General features: G+C 36.1%; 1 protein-coding gene across 1 annotated transcript in view; it reads right to left on the minus strand.

Moving 5' to 3' along the window:
• The window catches only part of MAGI2 (membrane associated guanylate kinase, WW and PDZ domain containing 2), a 1,152,561-nt gene that overhangs the window by 812,934 nt on the left and 319,696 nt on the right, over positions 1-19,931 (minus strand). The window contains exon 2 of the mRNA XM_036327675.1: positions 10,505-10,621. Coding sequence (XP_036183568.1) covers positions 10,505-10,621 — 117 coding nt within the window. The remainder of the gene's footprint in view (positions 1-10,504; positions 10,622-19,931) is intronic.

Genomic DNA, 19,931 nt, shown 5'->3' on the forward strand with positions numbered 1-19,931 from the left:
CCCTTGAAAACTTTCCTAATAATTATCCACACTTTTTCTTTTTAATTATGGGAAACTGTCCACATCAGCTTGGTAAAAAAAAAAAAAAAAAAAAAAAAAGGAATCCTCCATTGATGGTACTCCATTCATGCTCATCAGAGAGCCTATCAGCCTGTATAATTCCATTCATGCTCTCTAGGTAGTCTGTCAGCCTGCAGAGTTAGATTCTTTTCCTCTTTTTCTACCCTCTGAGTATCTCTGAACCTCATGGGAAGCCTTTATGGTGTTCTTGACTCCCTAGAGCAATGATGGCGAACCTTTTAAGCTCGGTGTGCCAGCATTTTGAAAAACCCTAACTTTACTCTGGTGCCGTGTCACATACAGAAATTTTTTGATATTTGCAACCATAGTAAAACAAAGACTTATATTTTTGATATTTATTTTATATATTTAAATGCCATTTAACAAAGAAAAATCAACCAAAAAAAATGAGTTCGCGTGTCAGAGGTTCGCCATCACTGCCCTACAGCTTTCACTAGAGAGTTCCTCTCGTGGAGAGTGTGGACTGGAAGCCAGATCCACCGGGGCTGGAATCCCTGTTACTCCACTGACTTACTGCACGGTGTCCAGACCTCAGTTTCTCCATATGTCTTCAATGGCGGAAATGAAACATACCTTATAGGGATGCTATGAGGAGTCAATGAGAAAATGTATGAAAAAGATTTCTTTCACAGAGAAAGTATTTAGTAAGTACATTTGCTGCATTTTAAAAATTGTTCTGGTTGATGTTCAAGGAGTTGTGTGCCTAAAACTGGCCCTGGCTTGGAACTCATCACCCTTCCTTCACTGGCAATGCTCAGATGAACTGGACCCAGCACACGATGGAATTCAGCACATGAAGTCTCAAATTCCCCACAAATATTCACATGCATTACTGATCTTTACAATTTTTCATCAGTGTCAAACAATTTTAAACAAGGCGAAAAGGAACTGAATTCCTGCCAAAAACTGTGAGAGAAGATTATATATATATATATATATATATATATATATATATATATATATATATGCATTAGCTACCCAATTCGGTCTTCTTTTTATGGGGGACAAGTTAAGGAGTTATCATTTATGCACACAAGGGGTTTTGTTGATCAGCAGGTTGGAGTGGAGTTCTCAGTTGAGCTCTCATTTCTACTCCAACAGAGCTTGTGCAGATATTTGCTGATTTTGTGTTCATAAAAAGCAACATTTCTGTAAGCTAGCCTGTAAGTAGGAAAGGTAACAGGTCTTGGAATAGAAACTGGGAAGCTATTTGGGAATTGATCCAATTCTAAATGTCTGACTTGCCTAAGAAAGCAGAATCTACGTGTGTTTTTTAATTGAATTGACTGTCAATCTCACATTAGTCTTGCCTTTTAATTGTCCTGCATTAGAAACCATACTGACTCTCCTAATCTGCCTCCTGACTATCCTGATTGGGCACCGATTTCACCTTCTGTTAGCTAGATTCATTGGGGCATCTACCCTGGGTCATTCACCTGCATAAATGATATTTATTAAAGTTCAACATGAGAAGACACTATATTTTGTGTTAAATGTCTTATCACAAAAATTACAATCACATTTTCATAACAATAAACCTCATGCTTCAGAAGTCTTTATGTCATATCTCAACTCATTACACATTCCAAAGGAGGAAAATAATTTTAAAAGCTTTATATTTCTCATTATGTTTATTTTCCCATCCACTTACTAAGACTGGACCATATTTCAGAATTTCATGAATAGTGAAGGCAGATTTCAAGGAACATCAGAATTATGATGGCATCCTTAACCTGACATTCATAAAAAAATATGGAAGTACATGCTTGGCTGGTTATACCCAGAACTGCACTTAATTTAAACCCAGCTCTTTATTTTTCCCTGAAGTGTCTGCTGTATTTGATATATCTTCAGGTTCCATAGTTGTTTACACCTGCTCAATATCAAGGACATTCCATACTCAGAATAATTTAAGCCAGTTTGATGAACTGATTTGAATAACGACAACATAAAGAAAACAAGCCCGCAGAATCAGAAAACTACATCACTTTAGAGCAGAAAAAAAGTGTTAGAGTTCATTTTATTCCTCCCCTCCTTCCCCTTAGTCCCAACGGGCAAGGCCTATAGTTATTGACATAACCTAATCCAAAACAAATGGCTCTCAGTTCTTAGATGAGTGCTCTTTCCTTAGCACCATGTTGTCAAATAGGTAAACCCAAGGGTCGTTGCTGCTCACCTTGCTATAGCAATTCTAAATTGCAATGTGTAAATAACTCTGAATAGTGCACTAAACAACAGACTATCAGTAACCACAATTAGTATTCCTTTTTTATTGCTTTATTGACTAGGGGCATTTGAATCAGAAATTGAGTGCTCTACTACAAATCTGCAGCCCTAGAGTTCCTTAAAGTTCTATTACCGTCTGCCTACAGGCGTCCTTCAGTTATATAATAATCCAACAGCTTACATGCTAGTCAAAAGAGTTTGGAAACTTGGGTAGGTCTGAACCCTACAGAGTCCTAATTCTTTCTATTCAAAAAGTGCAGTGAGCCCTAACTGGTTTGGCTCAGTGGATAGAGCGTCAGCCTGCAGACTGAAAGGTCCCAGGCTCGATTCCAGTCAAGGGCATATACCTTGGTTGTGGGCACATCCCCAGTAGGAAGTGTGCAGGAGGCGGCTGATCGATGTTTCTCTCTCATCGATGTTTTTAACTCTCTATCCCTCTCCCTTCCTCTCTGTAAAAAAATCAATGAAATATATTTTTTAAAAAGTGTGGCGATGTACTATGTGATGTGTTGGCCTTCTTATGTCCCACTGGACTACAATTTTGAAGTCTTCAGGGAGCAGATTCTGGAACCTCTGGAAGGTGAGCTACTTTCCATTGAATCTGATTACTGGCTTTTCTGTTGAAAAAAAAAAATGGCTTCAGGAACTTATCTCAAATTCTTCCCTGGGACAGCTGCTAAAACCATTGAAACCCAAGAGTGTATATACCATCTGCCTACTCCACAGACCCAGTTTTCCTATGGAAAGCCTTTCCGTATGAAGAGGAAAGAGAAGAAAAAGAAAACCAAAGGGGAAGAAAAACAAAAAAACAAGAGGAAAGACTGGGGTCGCAGCCACACAAAAAGCTGCTGAGTCAGGGCAGAGGGCATTCTATGTGGCTTTAAACACCAGTAAGTTGTTCACTGTTGGTGGTTTTTGCTTTTCTTTTGTACCATGTACACTCCTTTATTCTAGTACCAGTGCCCTGTGGTGGCAAATGGTTAAATCAATGCAATGGCTTCTAATGTACATTGCCTTTCCATCTTAAGCAACACTGGAAGCCAATTTTCTCTGTCCACCAAACCAACGGATGCTACTGACCAAGAAAGTTGCATTCATTTTGTTCAATGAAAAAAGACAAAAAAGTCTATTGCACTTTCACATTTATACCATGAAACTATATCTTATTATTCTCAGTAATAAGAGAGAGAGGGTAAAACTAATACAGCTTTCTATTAAGTAACAACACATTTTAAATAAATACACCAGGCAGGCATATTAATGAGTAAACAAGTAGAATCCTTTAAAGTATTTGCTACTGCTCAGAAGCTTTTGGAATTTTTCTTTTGGCCTAGCTTTCCATAGGAGTTTATATATCTCTGAAGAGATTTATTTTCATTTGTTCACAGATGTCCTTCTTGTTTGGCCCACAATGCTAATAACATACCTATTCTCTAAAATCCTTATAGTTAACACTTAGCACCTCATATAATCAGGCTATTTTAGAAAAAATTAAATTCATTATCAAAGAACAAAAACGTGTCATTTTGCTTCTGAAATAATTGTGAAGCACTCTAATGCAACTTAAAAAAACCTTCTTAATTGATGACTCTTACTTGAGGCAAAACTATAAAGTAATAGGTTGGTTTAAAACTCAGTTGGATTTGTGATTTTTGTTTGTTTATTTTTGTTTTGTTTTGTTTTTAAAACTCAGTTGGATTTGATATATCTAGTCCTATGCCTGCATGTCTACCTGTGTTCAACATACCATCCCAGCACATAGGCTAATATTGCTTGAAGATACTCTGAATATTTAATCACGTTATTGGTCACCTTTAACTCAGAAAATTTCATTCATTAAAGAAAGATAATTTTTGAGTAGTATAATCCACAGGCTTATGTCACTCTACCTACTTATCACATGTTTATAAGTGTACATTTGTGATGAAAATTACCAGTAATTGGAAAGACTCATTCATGTCTATAAAAATATGTTGCCTTATTTAATATTACATGTTTAATAATAGTTAAATATACTGATTTTCTGCTTAAAAATTGCCGGGAGCCGGTCCATCCTTGCTGTTTCAAAGGACCTGGCATATATGGCATACTGTTCTTAATATGTTTGCTCACCTTCTTGGCACTATGTGTTTTAACCAAGGTCTCCTCTCTGAGAAAGGTTGTTTTCCCAGGTAGGGATTTTCCCCTGAAGTTAGGGAGGGAATAAAACCCCTCAACTAAGTGCCAGGCGGGTAATTAATCACTTTAACTATGAACAATCATGCTTAAGCTACATAATCTTTACTCCCTGGAATGGAGATAAGAAACGCCCTAACCTTTGTAATAGAGATTGATAGGATTGAATCAACTGGTATAAATACAGATGTAACAAGACAGCAAGACACAGAACTTAGAAGACAGAACTTAGAAGACAGAACCTACACAGAACCTAGACACAGAACCTACACACAGAACCTACACACAGAACCTACACAGAACCTAGAGACAGAAGAACCTCGCTGGAGAGAACATGGCAAAAGATCCTGGACAGAAGCTGGAGACAGAACCTAGAGACAGAACCTAGCGAGAGAACATGGCAAAAGATCCCGGACAGAAGCTGGAGACAGAACCTAGAGACAGAACCTAGCGAGAGAACCTGGCTGAAGAACCTAGAGACAGAACCTGGCTACAGAACCTGGATAGAACATGGCAAGAGAACCTGACTAGAACCTGGTGACTGAACCTGGCTGGAGAACCTGGACAGAACCTAGCTGGAAAACCTAGCGAGGGAACATGGCTACAGAACCTGGCTGGAGAACCTGGAGAACCTGGCTGGAGAACCTAGCAAGACAACTGGACACAGAACCTGGCTGGAGATCCTGAACCAGAACTTCGCTGGAGATCCTGATCAGAACTTGGCTAGAGATCCTGGCTAGGCTGCTGATCAACTGAACGCTGTCTCCGTGTCATTCCTTCTTCGCCGACTCCGTCCACACCTTTGGGGACCCCTGGACCTGCTGGGGTTGGACCCCAGCAAAAAATTAAATTTATTTTTCCTCGTGCAATATACCAGGAAGTTCTACTTTAATTTTAATTTAATACTTTTTAATAGATATGTGGTCACCAGATTCTCTTCAATAGTCCTCTCTCACCATAGTCCTATGGAGGATTATATAATTAGGGAAAAGGAATGTTGACCCTTTACATAACTGTACCTTTTGAAGTGTTGGTAACTACGCATCTTAAAAGGAGATGGCTCCTATAACTTTATTGCTTCTACTTGCTTCTTCATGAAAAATAATTTAGTAGAATAGAGAAATTTAAAAAATATATTGGAAAACTTACAATCTCATTCTTAAGAATGCTTCTTTATAACATAGCAGAGTTATACTAACTTAAAGTTATTAAATATGTAGAAACATCATTGTGAGTTACACCTCAATTGGCTCTTTCATAAAAGTAATTTCTTTCATATCTTAAATCTATGGTTCTCATTTTATTCACACTTTATGTAGTTTCAGAACTTTCATTTTATTGATTTTTGTCTTTTACTTGGTATACACTGGTATTTCTTTTGTCTTCAAATAAATTTAAAGTAGTTCCCAATTATACCATCTCAACAAATGACAAAGTATGGTCTTGGGAGAAAAGTTTAATTTTAACTACCTTTCATTTCATTTTGAAACTTTAAAAATTGGTTGTTGAAAACCTTCCTCATGTCATCTGGCATGATGGCAGAAAAATATTTAAAATATGTGGCTGTGCTCATTCTGCCTCAAAAATTAATTTGTATTTCTAATAAATGTTAAGGATAGAAAGGCCCAGAACTTCATAAATAAATGAAAGTGATTATTTTTCTAATATTTAAAAACCATATTCAATTGAATCAATGTTGATTAGACTCAAGAGTTAACTATATGCAATCATTATACTCAGTAAAATATTGATACCAAAATAAAGTCAATTTTTACTCTTATCCATTTGAAAATTAATACAATAATCTTCTGTATTAATTCCACAAATTTCCCTCATAAACTTTTGAATTTATATTATGCAAAAGACAACAGATACATGCTGCCTTAAATTTGTATACCTCACATCCTATATAATAAAGAGGTAATATGCAAATTAACCCTCACACCATCACAAGATGGCTGCCTATGACCAGGCCGATCAAACAACTGAACAAGCAGGCTGCATGGGGTGACCAGGCCGGCAGGAGGGTTAGTGAGGGACAACCAAAACAACTGAACAAGCAGGCTGCGTGGAGCGACCAGGCCTGTTGGGGGTTAGGGGGGGATGACTGAACGACTGAACAGCAGGCTGCATGGGGTGACCAAGCCAGCAGGGAGGGCAGTTGGGGGTGACCAGGCCGGCAGGAGGGGCAGTAAGAGGGGATCAGGCCAGCAGGGTGGCAGTTGGGGGAAACCAGGCTGGCAGGGGGTACAATTGGGGATGATTAGGCTGGCAGGGGGAGGCAGTTAGGGGCAACTCAGCTGGCAGAGGGTAGCAGTTTGGCTCAACCACGCCAGCAGGAGGGGCAGTAAGAGGGGACCAGGCTGGCAGGGGGGCAGTTGGGGGCAACTTGGCCAGCAGAGGGGGGCAGTTAGGGGCAACCAGGCCAGCAGGGGGGCAGTTAGGGGCATCCAGGCAGGCAGGTGAGTGATTAGGAGCTAACGGTACAGGATTGTGAGAGGGATGTCTGATGCCGGTTTAGGCTCAATCCCTGGGATCGGGCCTAAACTGGCAGTTGGACATTCCCCGAGGGGTCCTGATTGGAAGAGGGTGCAGGCTGGGCTGAGCGGACAACCCCCCCCCCATGCATGAATTTCATGCACCGGGCCTCTAGTATTATAAAACAATCCCATGCAAACTCTGAATAAATGCTAACTTAGTGCTTCTGAATTTGTCTTTTGTGTACTTTCAAGGTAATTGAAATCCCATTTGATGGATATTCTGAAGTATGTTGAGTCTTTTATACATATATGTATATCTTTCTCGGTTAATCTTTATCATATTCCAGATTACAGCAGTTTTGTCTCATCATTATTTACTCATTTTCCTTAAAGTTCCATTACATAAAAATTCTATATAGCCTGAAATCTAATAGTAAAAAAAATTATTTACTATATTTATTTAAAAATTAACATTCACTTTAAAACAACGGGATCTTAAGACCATTTATAACCCTATAAATTATACAGTTAGCAGCTAAAAGGCACAAGTTTATGTACAAATTTAGGTCTTAATGAATATAAATCATGCAACTGGCTAATCTACAGAAAATATCAAGATCCAAAGACTCCGTTCCTAAGGATCTTTTTCCTACGATTCAATTTCAAAGAATGACAAACTGATATCATGAGAGCTGCTATGTGTGCAAATGTGTGCATGTGTGTGCACTCATCTTCATCATATGCCCAACAATTCTCTGTGACCAAGTCCCACCTTCTCTTCCTAGAGATACAGCTTTAAAAGCAGTGATTTTGAAGAATAAGGTTTGAGACAATGTTCTAGGGAAACAAGTGAAATGGCCAAATATAGCCAATCCTTGTTTATGGGCTGGAAAAGATGAATGAAATGTATTATTATCTACAGTGAAGGCCTCGTAGAAACCTGGACTGTCCACCTCCCTCCCATGTGTAGAACAGAAACCAGCCAGCAGCCAGGTCCAGACTTCCTTCAGAAGCGGGTAGAGGAGTCGAGTTGTCCACAACTAAAATGGGTTGAGTGTGCATGCTGTGTGTGAGGGAGCGAGTCTCTGGAGCCCTCATCCCAGAACTCTTTCTTACTAGAGACCAAAAAAAATCAAGCCCTAAGACGTTGCTCCTTTGTAGTTGTAGTTGTAGTTGTAGTTGTAGTTGTAGTTGTAGTTGTAGTTGTAGTTGGTGGTGGCAGTGAGCAGAATTACTCAGTTGGGTCTTCCTTTTAAGAAATTTAAACCACCCTCACATAGTTACAAGCTGACTAGTTTTGTTTCCATTGAGTTATCCGGGACTTATTCCTGGTGCCATCAGTAGATATACAGAGGTATACATATTAACTTATGCCTGTATACGAGCAGTGACAAGCTCTTCAGTAACATTTTCCTTTTATGTTGCTGGGTACACATGAAAACCAATCAGACTTTTTTGACAAAAGAGACTACGTAAGAAATGTCACAACATACCCAAGGCCAATAGATACACTGAATACACTTTTAAGTTTCTAAATTATGACAGGATTTTTCACACTCCTGACACATTTTTGCTGCACAGTCTCTGGAAGTGTCTGAACATGTCATTAAAAGATATACTGAGTAAAGATAGTGGATTGCTTAGGTCCAATCAGTAAAAAAGTGATTACAGATAATATAAATCAGAATCGTCTCTATCTAAGATATTTTTTAACTTTTATATCAAGTTAAGAGTATTGCTAGTAAATGCTGTTATTGGAATTGTCTATAAAAGTGGCAGTTACAAATTAAAAAAATAATTGCATTAATATAATATTCAGATTCATTGAGTTTCTAATCATCTTCTTTATAGGAGCTATTCACCAATTTCTAATTGAATTTATGACCTTGTACTAAAATCACATCATGAAACTCTATGTTTACTCATATAAGCCAAGTTATTTTACCCTTATATTTATTTTTCCTTCAGAGTATTTCTTTGGTATCTAAAGAGAGATGACTTATTTATGAAGCTAATTAACTAATGTGAAATTTACTTCTATTATCTTCATATTTAATTAAGACCTATTTGTTTCATTGCCTTAGCAATGACTACAAGTATTCCTGAATGTCAGCCTCTTATCTATTTCTCTCAGCTTTTAAACATAATAAAGTGCCCAGATTCTTTATTTGGTATTTCATATTTCCTTTCTCTCATGTCACAAAAGATAAATTTACACAGCTGCACCGACAACATCACAGCTTTGAAAATGAGTCCACCGTTACCTTAGAAATAGTACAGTCACTTACTTTAATCCATCTTCCTCTGTCATCACTCTAAGGCTAAACTTACAAATTTAAGGATGCACTTTTCTCAACTTCTAGTTTTAAAGTAAGAGTCCAAAGGTCTATTCACTTAACTAACACACACTGACAAAATATCAATTAACAAGCATTCTCAATTAGGAATATTTGATAATGCTGCCCTGGCATATCTATTTTAATGAACAGACAGTGCTAACAATGGCAAGAGTCCATCTTCCCAAAATGTGTGTAGGTGAAAAGGGTAGGGTGCTGAATTATTCACTTCACTCTCTGTTTGTTATCAGCATTTCAGTATAATCATCCATGACCTATACATTTTACATGGTCTGGTACTTCTATCCCAGGGGGGTGATATATATAATTTGCTTTATTTTTCCTAGCCAAGTTTTTATTTTTTAAATATATACCTTTCAGAGCCCATAGCTTTGAGTTTGTTAAGTTTAGAGCAGAACTGAAACAAAAGGAATACACACAACACCCACCAATCTGAATTTCTGGAGATACTGAAAAGTCTCTGGAGATCCTGGACTCTACCTTGAGGACGTAGATTTTGATATCTATCTAAGATCCAAGACCTATCTTGAAAAATCCTTGAATTGTCACACAGTTATGGAAAATTCTCAAATGAGCTGTAACAGGTACTAAGAAGTTGATTTGTAAGTTTCATCATTTTACCAACTCCTCTCTTTTGAAGTGCACCTGTTCATAATCAGGGATTATTGTGGATTTCTATAGGTTTCATATAAGAGATTTGTATTCAACACTCAACAACATCACTTTCTAAGAGGTACAGGACATTTAGCTTCACTTTCCAATGAACAATTTCCTGTTCATTTATGAGATTCCTCTGTTACAAACCAGAGATGAGGCTGGGAGTCACTGTGACTTCAGCTAATAAATTCAATTTACATTTCCTGGTGTGGAGCTCTACCCCGATCATGAGTCATTCTGAATCACCAACATCCTGGACTAGAATTCATATTTCTCAATATTAACTGGAGAAGTAAGTTAGGTTTTATAGCTTAAAAACCAAAAGTCTCTTCTGGCTACAACTTCATCATGAACCACACAATTGCAATTATAAACTTTTGCATTTAAAACTTCCATATCTCAAATAAGTTTTCTGTCCCAAATGCCCACCATAAATATCAGTGTGATTTAACTTTTCTTTGACACAATGGGTATATTGCTGAACATTTATCTGTTAAAATAGAAAATAAAATCGCCTGTTATACTCACATGGCACTGTGCGGAGGTAGAGGTTGTCACGAATGATTTGCTGAAGTTCGTGGTCCACGGAACCCTTCTGAAATCGTAAGTTGAGGTAGTGACGAAGATCCTTATCAACAATTCCTCCTAGAATAATAGAGTTTCTTAATAAAGAATGTTGAAAAATATTTTAAATTGTAATCTGATTCTGTTATAAATATACACATGAACCTATTTAAAAGATGCATCATTTCACATTGCTCTTTTGACCTAAGACATTTACTGCCATAATAATAAAATATAACATTTACTGAGATAATAATTGTCTACCAGGTGTGTGCCTGGTGTTTTACATGAATTCTTTAATTTATTTTTCATTTAGAATGAAGGCAGAATGTATGTATTACTCCTGAGCTAATACTGAAATGCCATAGTATAGCTTATTGAATAACCAACAAGATTTTTTTTTTCTATTTCACATTTTCCCTTTTCTCTAGCCTCTGGCAAGCACTACACTACTTTTCTGTCTCTATGAATTTGACTGAAGGTATCTCATGTGAGTAGAATCATAAAATATTTCCCTTTTGTGACTGGCTTATTTCACTTAAAAGTTTGACAAGATTTTTATTTAAAGTTACTATGGGTTAAGATAAGTATGGTAATATAAAAAATGAAAAAGCTACACAAATATTAATGTTTTATTTCCTTTATAAAATCAAATTGATTTATCTGTCCTATAAAATGTGCAGATGTTCATAACTAGAAATCAAGATTTTATTATAAGTATTATGTTATTATTACAGAAATAATTTTGAGTTTATTTGCTATTATAATCTAATATTTGCCATTAATGCCATTAATGAAAAATAAGTTGGCTATAGGTAAGCAAGCTAATATTGTGGGTTTACCCAAGATTAATTTTTTTAATCCTCACCCAAGGATATGTTTATTGATTTTAGAGAGAGAAGAAGGGAGAGAGAAACATTGATGTGAGAGAGAAACATCAATCAGTTGCCTCCCGTATGTGACCATCTGGGGATGGAACCCATCATCTAGGTACGTGCCCTGACCAGGAACTGATCCCACAACCTTTTGGGTGTAAGGGACAACTCTCCAACCAACTAAGCCACTGGGGTGAGGCCAAGATTAATTTAAAGATAAATATTTAAAGACAATTGTATGAAATTATGAAGATTAATCTAAGGCTCTTTTTATTCTTATACTTGAAAGTGAATTCTAAATCAAACTATCTATAAAAATATAAGTAAAAATTATTAAAACCTTTAATTTTCAAATATATTTGGGTAGTTGAGTCAAGACAAAGAATTAGTGACAGAAGAAAGAGAAAATCTATAATAGTCACAAAATCATATTCTCTTCAAATCCTTTTGAATATTGAAATTACAGTCCATCAATCTATTTACACCACTATGACCACATAAAGGTAACATTCAGTGGGTGTGCATATATGGATACAAACATTTTTTACTCAAATAGTAGTTAATATATTTGCAAACTGCAACATTTCTGGAGTTTTCAAATCCATTGTTTTAGTTGCCTCTTAATCTGTTGGTACATCCTCAGTAAGATGCCATAAGAAATACAATTTTTAACTAAATTCACTATCAAAATCCTTACTCTCCAAATAGTGTTTCTCATATATTTCAGTAAATAGTCTTAATTTATTTTTTCACCCAGTATAACATAGTAGTGACAAACAAGTTACACCAAAGGAAAACATATTGCTTATTGGGTGCATATAGATATTACATCCAGAATGCTTGCACATAGAGTTTTCCAAATTCAGTCAAGCAGCAGAGCAGTCAGAAATGGAAGTCACTCAAAACTACCAGCACTGATATCAACAATTACCTAGTATTTACATCTTCAAATGCCCTGAAATAGTTGATAACTAGAAGTCCTGAAATTCTGTTTTTCTCCCTTGATCTTTTCAGGCCAGCCGAACTTGCTTATCCTTGCTAGTTCATCATAGCTACGGAGCATGATCATGCCTGACTGTTCTCTGCCAAGTTCTCAGTCTACAGGTCCTTCAGCAACTGCACTCTATCTTTCTTACTGTCTAATATGTGGGACATGCCAAGTGAAGAGATGTTTTCTGGTAGCCAAAGAATATGCTAATGATAGAACAATAGATGTAGTCTGTCCACCAAGGTAAAGAATCATTCACCTAATGTATGTAACATGGATAAGCTCACATGTGTAGTTCAGGATTATTGTTCCTGAAAATATGGATATTATCAGTTTAAAACCATTTCTGCTACTACAAATATGCCACATTAGCTCTCACAAGATTTATCAATGTAAACACACACACACACACACAAAAAAACACAACAACAAACAACCAAAAAGGCTGTGTATTCACTCAGCGACTTTAATATATTTTTGATTTTTTAATTTATTGATATGAGTATGTCAATACCTTTATTCCCCTATGAAAGAACCTGCTGCAGCTTATGAAACTGATATAGATTTTTTCATTAATTAAAATGAATTGTCACAAATTACTGAATTTGTTTTGGAAGGACTTTTCCTGCCTTATATTTCATAAATACTTTATCGTCCATCACAATTTGTCACAGCATCTTACAAGTAAGTCCATTTTATTTACCCACTATCTTTGTTATTGCAAATTCTGCTAGTTGCCTACCCAATATTCTTTCCTATATTCTTTCTTATTGAGAACCATGATTTAATTTCAAGTCCAAACATACTTAGCCCCAGGACATGGATCCCAGTGGTTGGAAACAGTTATACAATCTAGCTCCCCACTTTCCTAGCTGTCCTTACAGCTTCTGATAGCTATGTTCTGGCCATTGAGACCTAACACAGAAAGATGGGATTTTTTTATTCATTGAACTAGATTTGGTATCTCAGATATATTAGCCATATTCTGACCATAAAGTGACTGGCACAAGGAAAAATCCAACATACTCAGGATATTAGAGTTAAAGTTAGAAACAGCCTGGGTCCTTAATGGTTTCAGTGAGCAGCTAAAATAATATCAGCAAATATTCACCTTAATAAATCTTTTTATATGAGGAAAAAGTGTGTACTCATTTTCTAAAACTATTATGCGTTTCTGTCATTTGCAACTGTACATGATCCCAATAGATATATGTGTATATGAAATGTTTTACATACATATATACAATATGTATATACACGTTTAAAAGAATGTTTTTTATTATAAATTTTACTTAGAGAAAAATTAAGCAACAGATAGTGGGCAATGAGTGAGCTAAAAAGAGAGTCTGAGTCTCAAGAATGCCTGATTTCAGGTATATAAGTTAATATTTTAAAATAAGCAAAAAATAGAAGATTCTACATACTATTCAATAAATGCTATCTATTATTAAAATAAATAAATTGCTACCTTATTTTCCATAGCTGTAATTTTTTTATTTTATTGTTATTGTTTGTCGGTAAAGTTTCTGTTTTTGTCATTTGTTATTGCTACCTAAATCTGGTAGCTCATAGGATGTCCACATGAATCCTTCCATCAAGCATAGCACTGTCCAGTCCAGTGTCCCTTAGCTGTGTACTCATCTCTTCAACAAAATTCAGTGGTTTTTACTTACTATTATTTTTAATAGTTATTGAATTATTTCACTTAATTGTGAAAAACGTCATTATCTTTATTTTACAAAGTAAAACAATAGATTAAAAGATATAACACCTTCTGAAATCACTCATTTGTCGATAAGAGATCTGGGAAGGATTTGAACCCTATGATCCTGCTTCTGAAGACCATCACCCATTTGAGACGAAACTTCAGAGCCTAAAGCAGTCTTCTTTCTCAGCATGACCACAAACAAGTTTTCAACCTGACATCAAAGTATAACTTAAGAAGAACCCTTAGGAGAGAAGTTAATTCAAATTCTTCATATTACAAATGAGGAAACTGAAACTCGCTCAAATTATTTGGCACCGGGTTCAAAGCAAAGATGGAGGGATTGTGAAAAGCATCAGGGAATCAACTCTGATGAATTATTTGGGGGGAAAATCTACATATTACCACTTGAAAATGGTGTGCATCTCTGCACTTACAAGTTTTCTTAAATATCTGCAGTGGAACTGCTTTGTCCCCCCCACTATCTGAATGCTTAGATTGAGGAAGCAGAGACAAACACTTCTTGGATCATATGAACAGAATCTCCTTGGTATATTCCGTAAGAAAAATTGCTAGTCTTAACCTTGTAGCTAAAGTGAGACAATCTTCCTAAGGTTGAGGGAGAAATCTATCAGGCTCTATAATGTTTGTGCCAACGGTCTGATTGCTAGTAGCTGGCCAGAGAAATCTCATACCTCATTCACGGGCATGAACATTGGCTCAACTTTCCCCTCCAACAACTTCTGGAATGACATGCACCTTATAAACTTAATGTAAACTGGGGAGAATAGTTCACTGATTGGGATGGTGGAGGGTGTGTAGAAAGGGAAAGGTGGAGATGACCAGCAAGCCAAAGTCTGGCTCATTCTGTCATTTATTCAGCCAAATTAGGCTACTCTAACATTCTACTGGCCTTATTTATTTTTCCTTGTCTTTACCTCAGTTTTTCTCTATTCATACACAACAAGCTGCTGAAGCAAGCATTTGATTTTTTGTTTGTGCTTTATCTTTTGTAAAGCACATTTATCTGCTTTATCTGTACTATCTTCTTATCCATTTCTCTGCTTTATCTGTACTATCTTCTTTTGGTAACATCACTTTGATTTCCTTTTTCTAGTGGCTATATCTAGCTCATTCTGTATAAATATGGTCAGATATTTAGCCTATCTTCCCTGCCCTCACTTAGCCAATTAAAAATATTAAGCTAGGTGGCTTAAAAAACAAATATTAATTTCTGGTTTGCAGATAGCTATCTTCTCCTTGTGTCCTCACATGTTTGGACGAGAACTCATCTCACTAGTGTTTCTGCATATAAGGGTACATATCCCATTCATGAGAGCTCCACTCTCATGAGCTAACTATTTCCCAAAGCCCCCACCTCCTAGGATTTAAACATATAGCTTTTGAAGAGGAAATAAGCAGTCTGTAAGAGTAGGTACAGATATAATAAGGCCTCCACTAGATATAAATTCCTTGTTTCCATATTAAGTACTTACCAAGTATATCTAATAGTTTGGGGATTTTTTTTTTTTTTGTAATTAGACAACCAAATTATTTTATTAGTTAACTAGAGGCCTGGTACATGGATTCATGCACTGGTGGGGTCCCTTGGCCTGGCTTGAGCCCTATCACAATCTGGGACCCTTGGGTGATGTCGGAGAGCGGGTTTTGGACTGATCCCCGCAGGTCAGGCTGAGGGAACCCCTGGTGCACAAATCTGTGGACTGGGCGGGTTTCAGCCTGATCCCTGCAGGCCAGGCCAAGGGACCTCACTGGTGCACGAATCCCTGCACTGGTCCTCTAGTATGCATATAAGATCTTTGGTTAATCTCTTCCCACACTCCCCCCAGCAGCAACCTAACCCACAGCTTATTCCATGAGGAATCAGGCTCCCTCCTCTCCCTCCCTCCAGGGTGTGGGTGAAGCATTTTCAGGGCCAAAAGTGCCCCAGCAGCAACCTAACCCATGGCCAATTCCATGGGGAATTGGGGTTCCTCCTTTACTCATCGGAGAATATGCCCCCTGGTGGTCAGTGCATGTCATAGCTACTGGGCAAATGGTTGAACAGTTGGACGGTCGCTCAGGCTTTTATATATATAGAAGATTATAATCATAGACCACAAGTTAGTTATAGCTCATAAGAAACAAAGCCATGGATAATCTCCCTTTGATTTATTTGTATTTTCTGAATTATCCAGGAAGCTAAGATTATCAACAGAAAATTGACTTCATACATTGTCTTTGCCAAATAAGTAGTACAATTACCAAGAAAAATGGTCTGTAAGGAATTGGAAGAAGAAAAAGATCTATCCATATGCCTTAAGATATTCCCATAAGTAACTGCACATTTATTTTTTATTTATTTATTTTTTTGCACATTTATTTTATGTTGGTTTATTGGATGGTGGGGAAGTGGGGGAATAGAGATTAGAAAAGTACTATGGGCTATGTTGCTATATTCCTATTGGATGGTGGGGAAGTGGGGGAATAGAGATTAGAAAAGTACTATGGGCTATGTTTCTATATTCCTTCTTCAGAAATACTTTCTGCTTGGCTCACCTCAAAAATGGAGAAATAAATCACAGAAAAGTTGATTGATTCTGTTATAATCCACAGTCACAAAATAGGTGACAGACATATCTAATCCAGTCTGCCGGAACAATCTCCATCCCCCTTTTAGGTGGAAAATTGTGTCTTTGGTTTCTGATGATCTATAGGCCCATCTCATTTTCAGGAAGCTAGAATACTGCACCAAATCACCGGATGCATTTGATTTATAATAGTTGTTTTATAAATTATAAGTCAGTAAAACCATGCTTCTTTCAATAATTTTAGTAATAATAATTTTAAATAGGAGCACACATATAAGAGCCATGGTAACTCACTGCAGATGCCTTGCTTGGTAAATTGCTTTTCCATAGCTGGAAATATTTAGGTATATGAAATTTCTACTCATAATATTAGCGAGTATAGTCAATCCTTTTATCATGTCTTGATATCTTTGCATGTTGTTTTTCTTCAAAAATTAAGTAGTATTACACATTTTATAGAAGAAATGCAATAATACAAGAGACAACAAATCGTTGTAGATCATTAGGAGATTTAAAACTAGAGAGAATAATCATTATTTTAGAGAAAATGACAGAGGTAAATGTAAGTGGTTTATAATATTCTCTAGTTCATGTTGAAAATGACTTTTTATCATTTTCTTCCCTCTACTGTTGCACATATATTATTATTGCGTTTAATTGTTAGCTTTGGGCTCAAAGTAAAAGTTAAAGTTATTCTTAGAGTTCTGATTATAGGCTCTCATGGAGAAAGAAAAATAGGTACTTGCTCTATGTCTGGTATTGTGCTAGGTGTTGTACAGCAGTCCCCAAAATTTTAAAATCAAGACATGTGCTGATGGGACATAGTTAAAAACAAACTGAACTATATTTTCTATGTTTTGAGATGGCTAATTTATTTTTGGAATAGGGTATTTTCTGTTAATTTCTTTGACTCACCTAACTTCTAAACATTAGTTGATATTTATCAAAAGCAATATGTCACAACAAATTCAGCATCACGAAAGAAAAAGATATATGTTCAAAAAGGAATCAGACCCAAATTCAATCCTTTTTCTTAAAAACCTGATATTTTTACCATGATAAGTTCAAAAAGGAAAAAATGCACCCAAATAAGGTATTAGGTAGTTATGAATTATTTAAAATCATTGAAGGCTAGTAAATCTTAAAGCTCTAAGATTCCTGCATAAAATTACTGAGGTCAAATGAAGAAACTATTATCCAAAACATCTACATAATTCAGCAGGCAAAAATTTTCACTATGGGAATTGGCTCACTGCCTTTCTAAATGTATTCCAAAGTCTAAGCCTAATTTTTAAATATTGCAGGGATAAAAATATCATGTTATTTTTGCCATCAAATTTAGGAATTTACCTGCATTAATTTAAAAAAGAATATAAAATAAACTGCTCATACTATGTATGCCTGAAACACATTCATTTATAAAACTAAAAGTGAGCATATAAATGATATTTAAACAATGAATATTTCAGCTTATTTTCACTTTATTAACAAGCTACTATGCCCAAGTAATCAAAAACTATATTTTTAAAGAGGTGATGCTTATTATGAGTAAAATTGATGGGGATTAATTAGCAGGATTAGATTTGTGAACGGTTGCATTATTTTATGTTTTGAGAACTATAAGACAAGGCCAGACCTCTCACTTTAGGTTTTGCTAACCTGCTTACACTTAAAACTACCTAATGACCTGGTATAATAGATGGTCCACTTCAATTGGCTTCATTCTGAAAAGTATCATGACATAGAACATGTCCAAATCAACTCTACCTTCCTCCCACCCCCACCCCCCCAAAAAACCCCACCATAGCTTTATTGATGAGCCCATTTTCAGTGACAATACAAAAAAACCCTTTAAATTTTGGGTTCAAAAAGAGAGACTAATATATCTTCTATAGGCTGTATCATGATTTATCAGTAGCAATGAAGTCATGACAATGCTTGAACTGCTGCTACAGGCTGATTTCAAATAATAAGGAATGTATTCTGAAAAGGATGTCAATAAGTATTCACTGAATTACATTCCTACTCAATGGATGATTTAAATAATTCGCCCAATAATGATAAATATTTAAATGCATGAATACAATAATATATAGTAAATGAATTTTGTAAAAGTGCAGAAAGGTTTCCTGTCACAAAAGAGGGGTTTGCCATTACTATTTTTTGGACAGATACTATTTGCTAGGACATACAAGTGGCTTTTAAATGGTTAATCAATGGTACAAAAACCACATTTAGATGAACTTTTACGTTCTTTTTTTAAAACATATTTTTATTGATTTCAGAGAGAAAAGGAAAGGGAGAGATAGAAACATCAATGATAAGAAATCATTGATCAGCTATCTCCTGTACGCCCCCTACTGGGGACTGAGCCCACAATCCGGGCCATGTGACCTGACCACCAAGAATGGAACCGTGATCTCCTGGTTCCTAGGTGGACACTCAACTACTGAGCCATACTGACAGGGAAGAATTTACTGTTTTGATGGTATGGTTTTATCATGGCATATCCCTATCAAACAATTGATCTTATGTTCCACTTAAAATCAGGCAATAGCTAAAGAAATTTAAACAAAAATCCCAAAATTCTCCTTGTGAATAGAGTTCCTAAGAATTTACTATTTTAGGAGACTACTTTTCAATTTCTATGGCTTGGGTTATTTATATGTAATACTGAAGGACAATGTGCATGTAAATATTGCTGTCACAAGTCTATAATAAAATTGGAAAAGCCTGGAATACTGATATGGAACTTATTATTGTTTACCTTCACAAGTACTTCTCAGCAACATAATCTGAATAAATCACTACTGTTTTTCTAAGCAGCTATCACCCTATCAGCATGCTAATAGTTAGAGACAGCAATCATGTTCTTCATAAGCACAATACAAGTCATCAACAAGCTGCAACTTTTCTATCCCTCACTCTTAAATATCATGCTTAAAATTACCTTCCTTTTGCTATTTCACTTGGTTTATATCTCTACTCAAAAATTGTTCCACACCCTGTCTAAACTTGCTCATCTCCCACAATCCCATCCCCATCATCATTCACTGTTCTCCTACCCCACTTGTTTACACAGCAGTTACCCTTACCTAAAATTGTATCACACATTTACTTGTTTAAGTGCTTATTGCCTAAGTTGTTCCTTAGAACATAAGTTCCATGAGAGAGCAGAGTCTGACATTTAGTAGTCATACAACTGGTATTTGCTCATTGAAAAATGAAATGG

This window comes from Myotis myotis, unplaced genomic scaffold (assembly GCF_014108235.1).
Source record: "Myotis myotis isolate mMyoMyo1 unplaced genomic scaffold, mMyoMyo1.p scaffold_m19_p_11, whole genome shotgun sequence".
NCBI lineage: Eukaryota > Metazoa > Chordata > Mammalia > Chiroptera > Vespertilionidae > Myotis > Myotis myotis.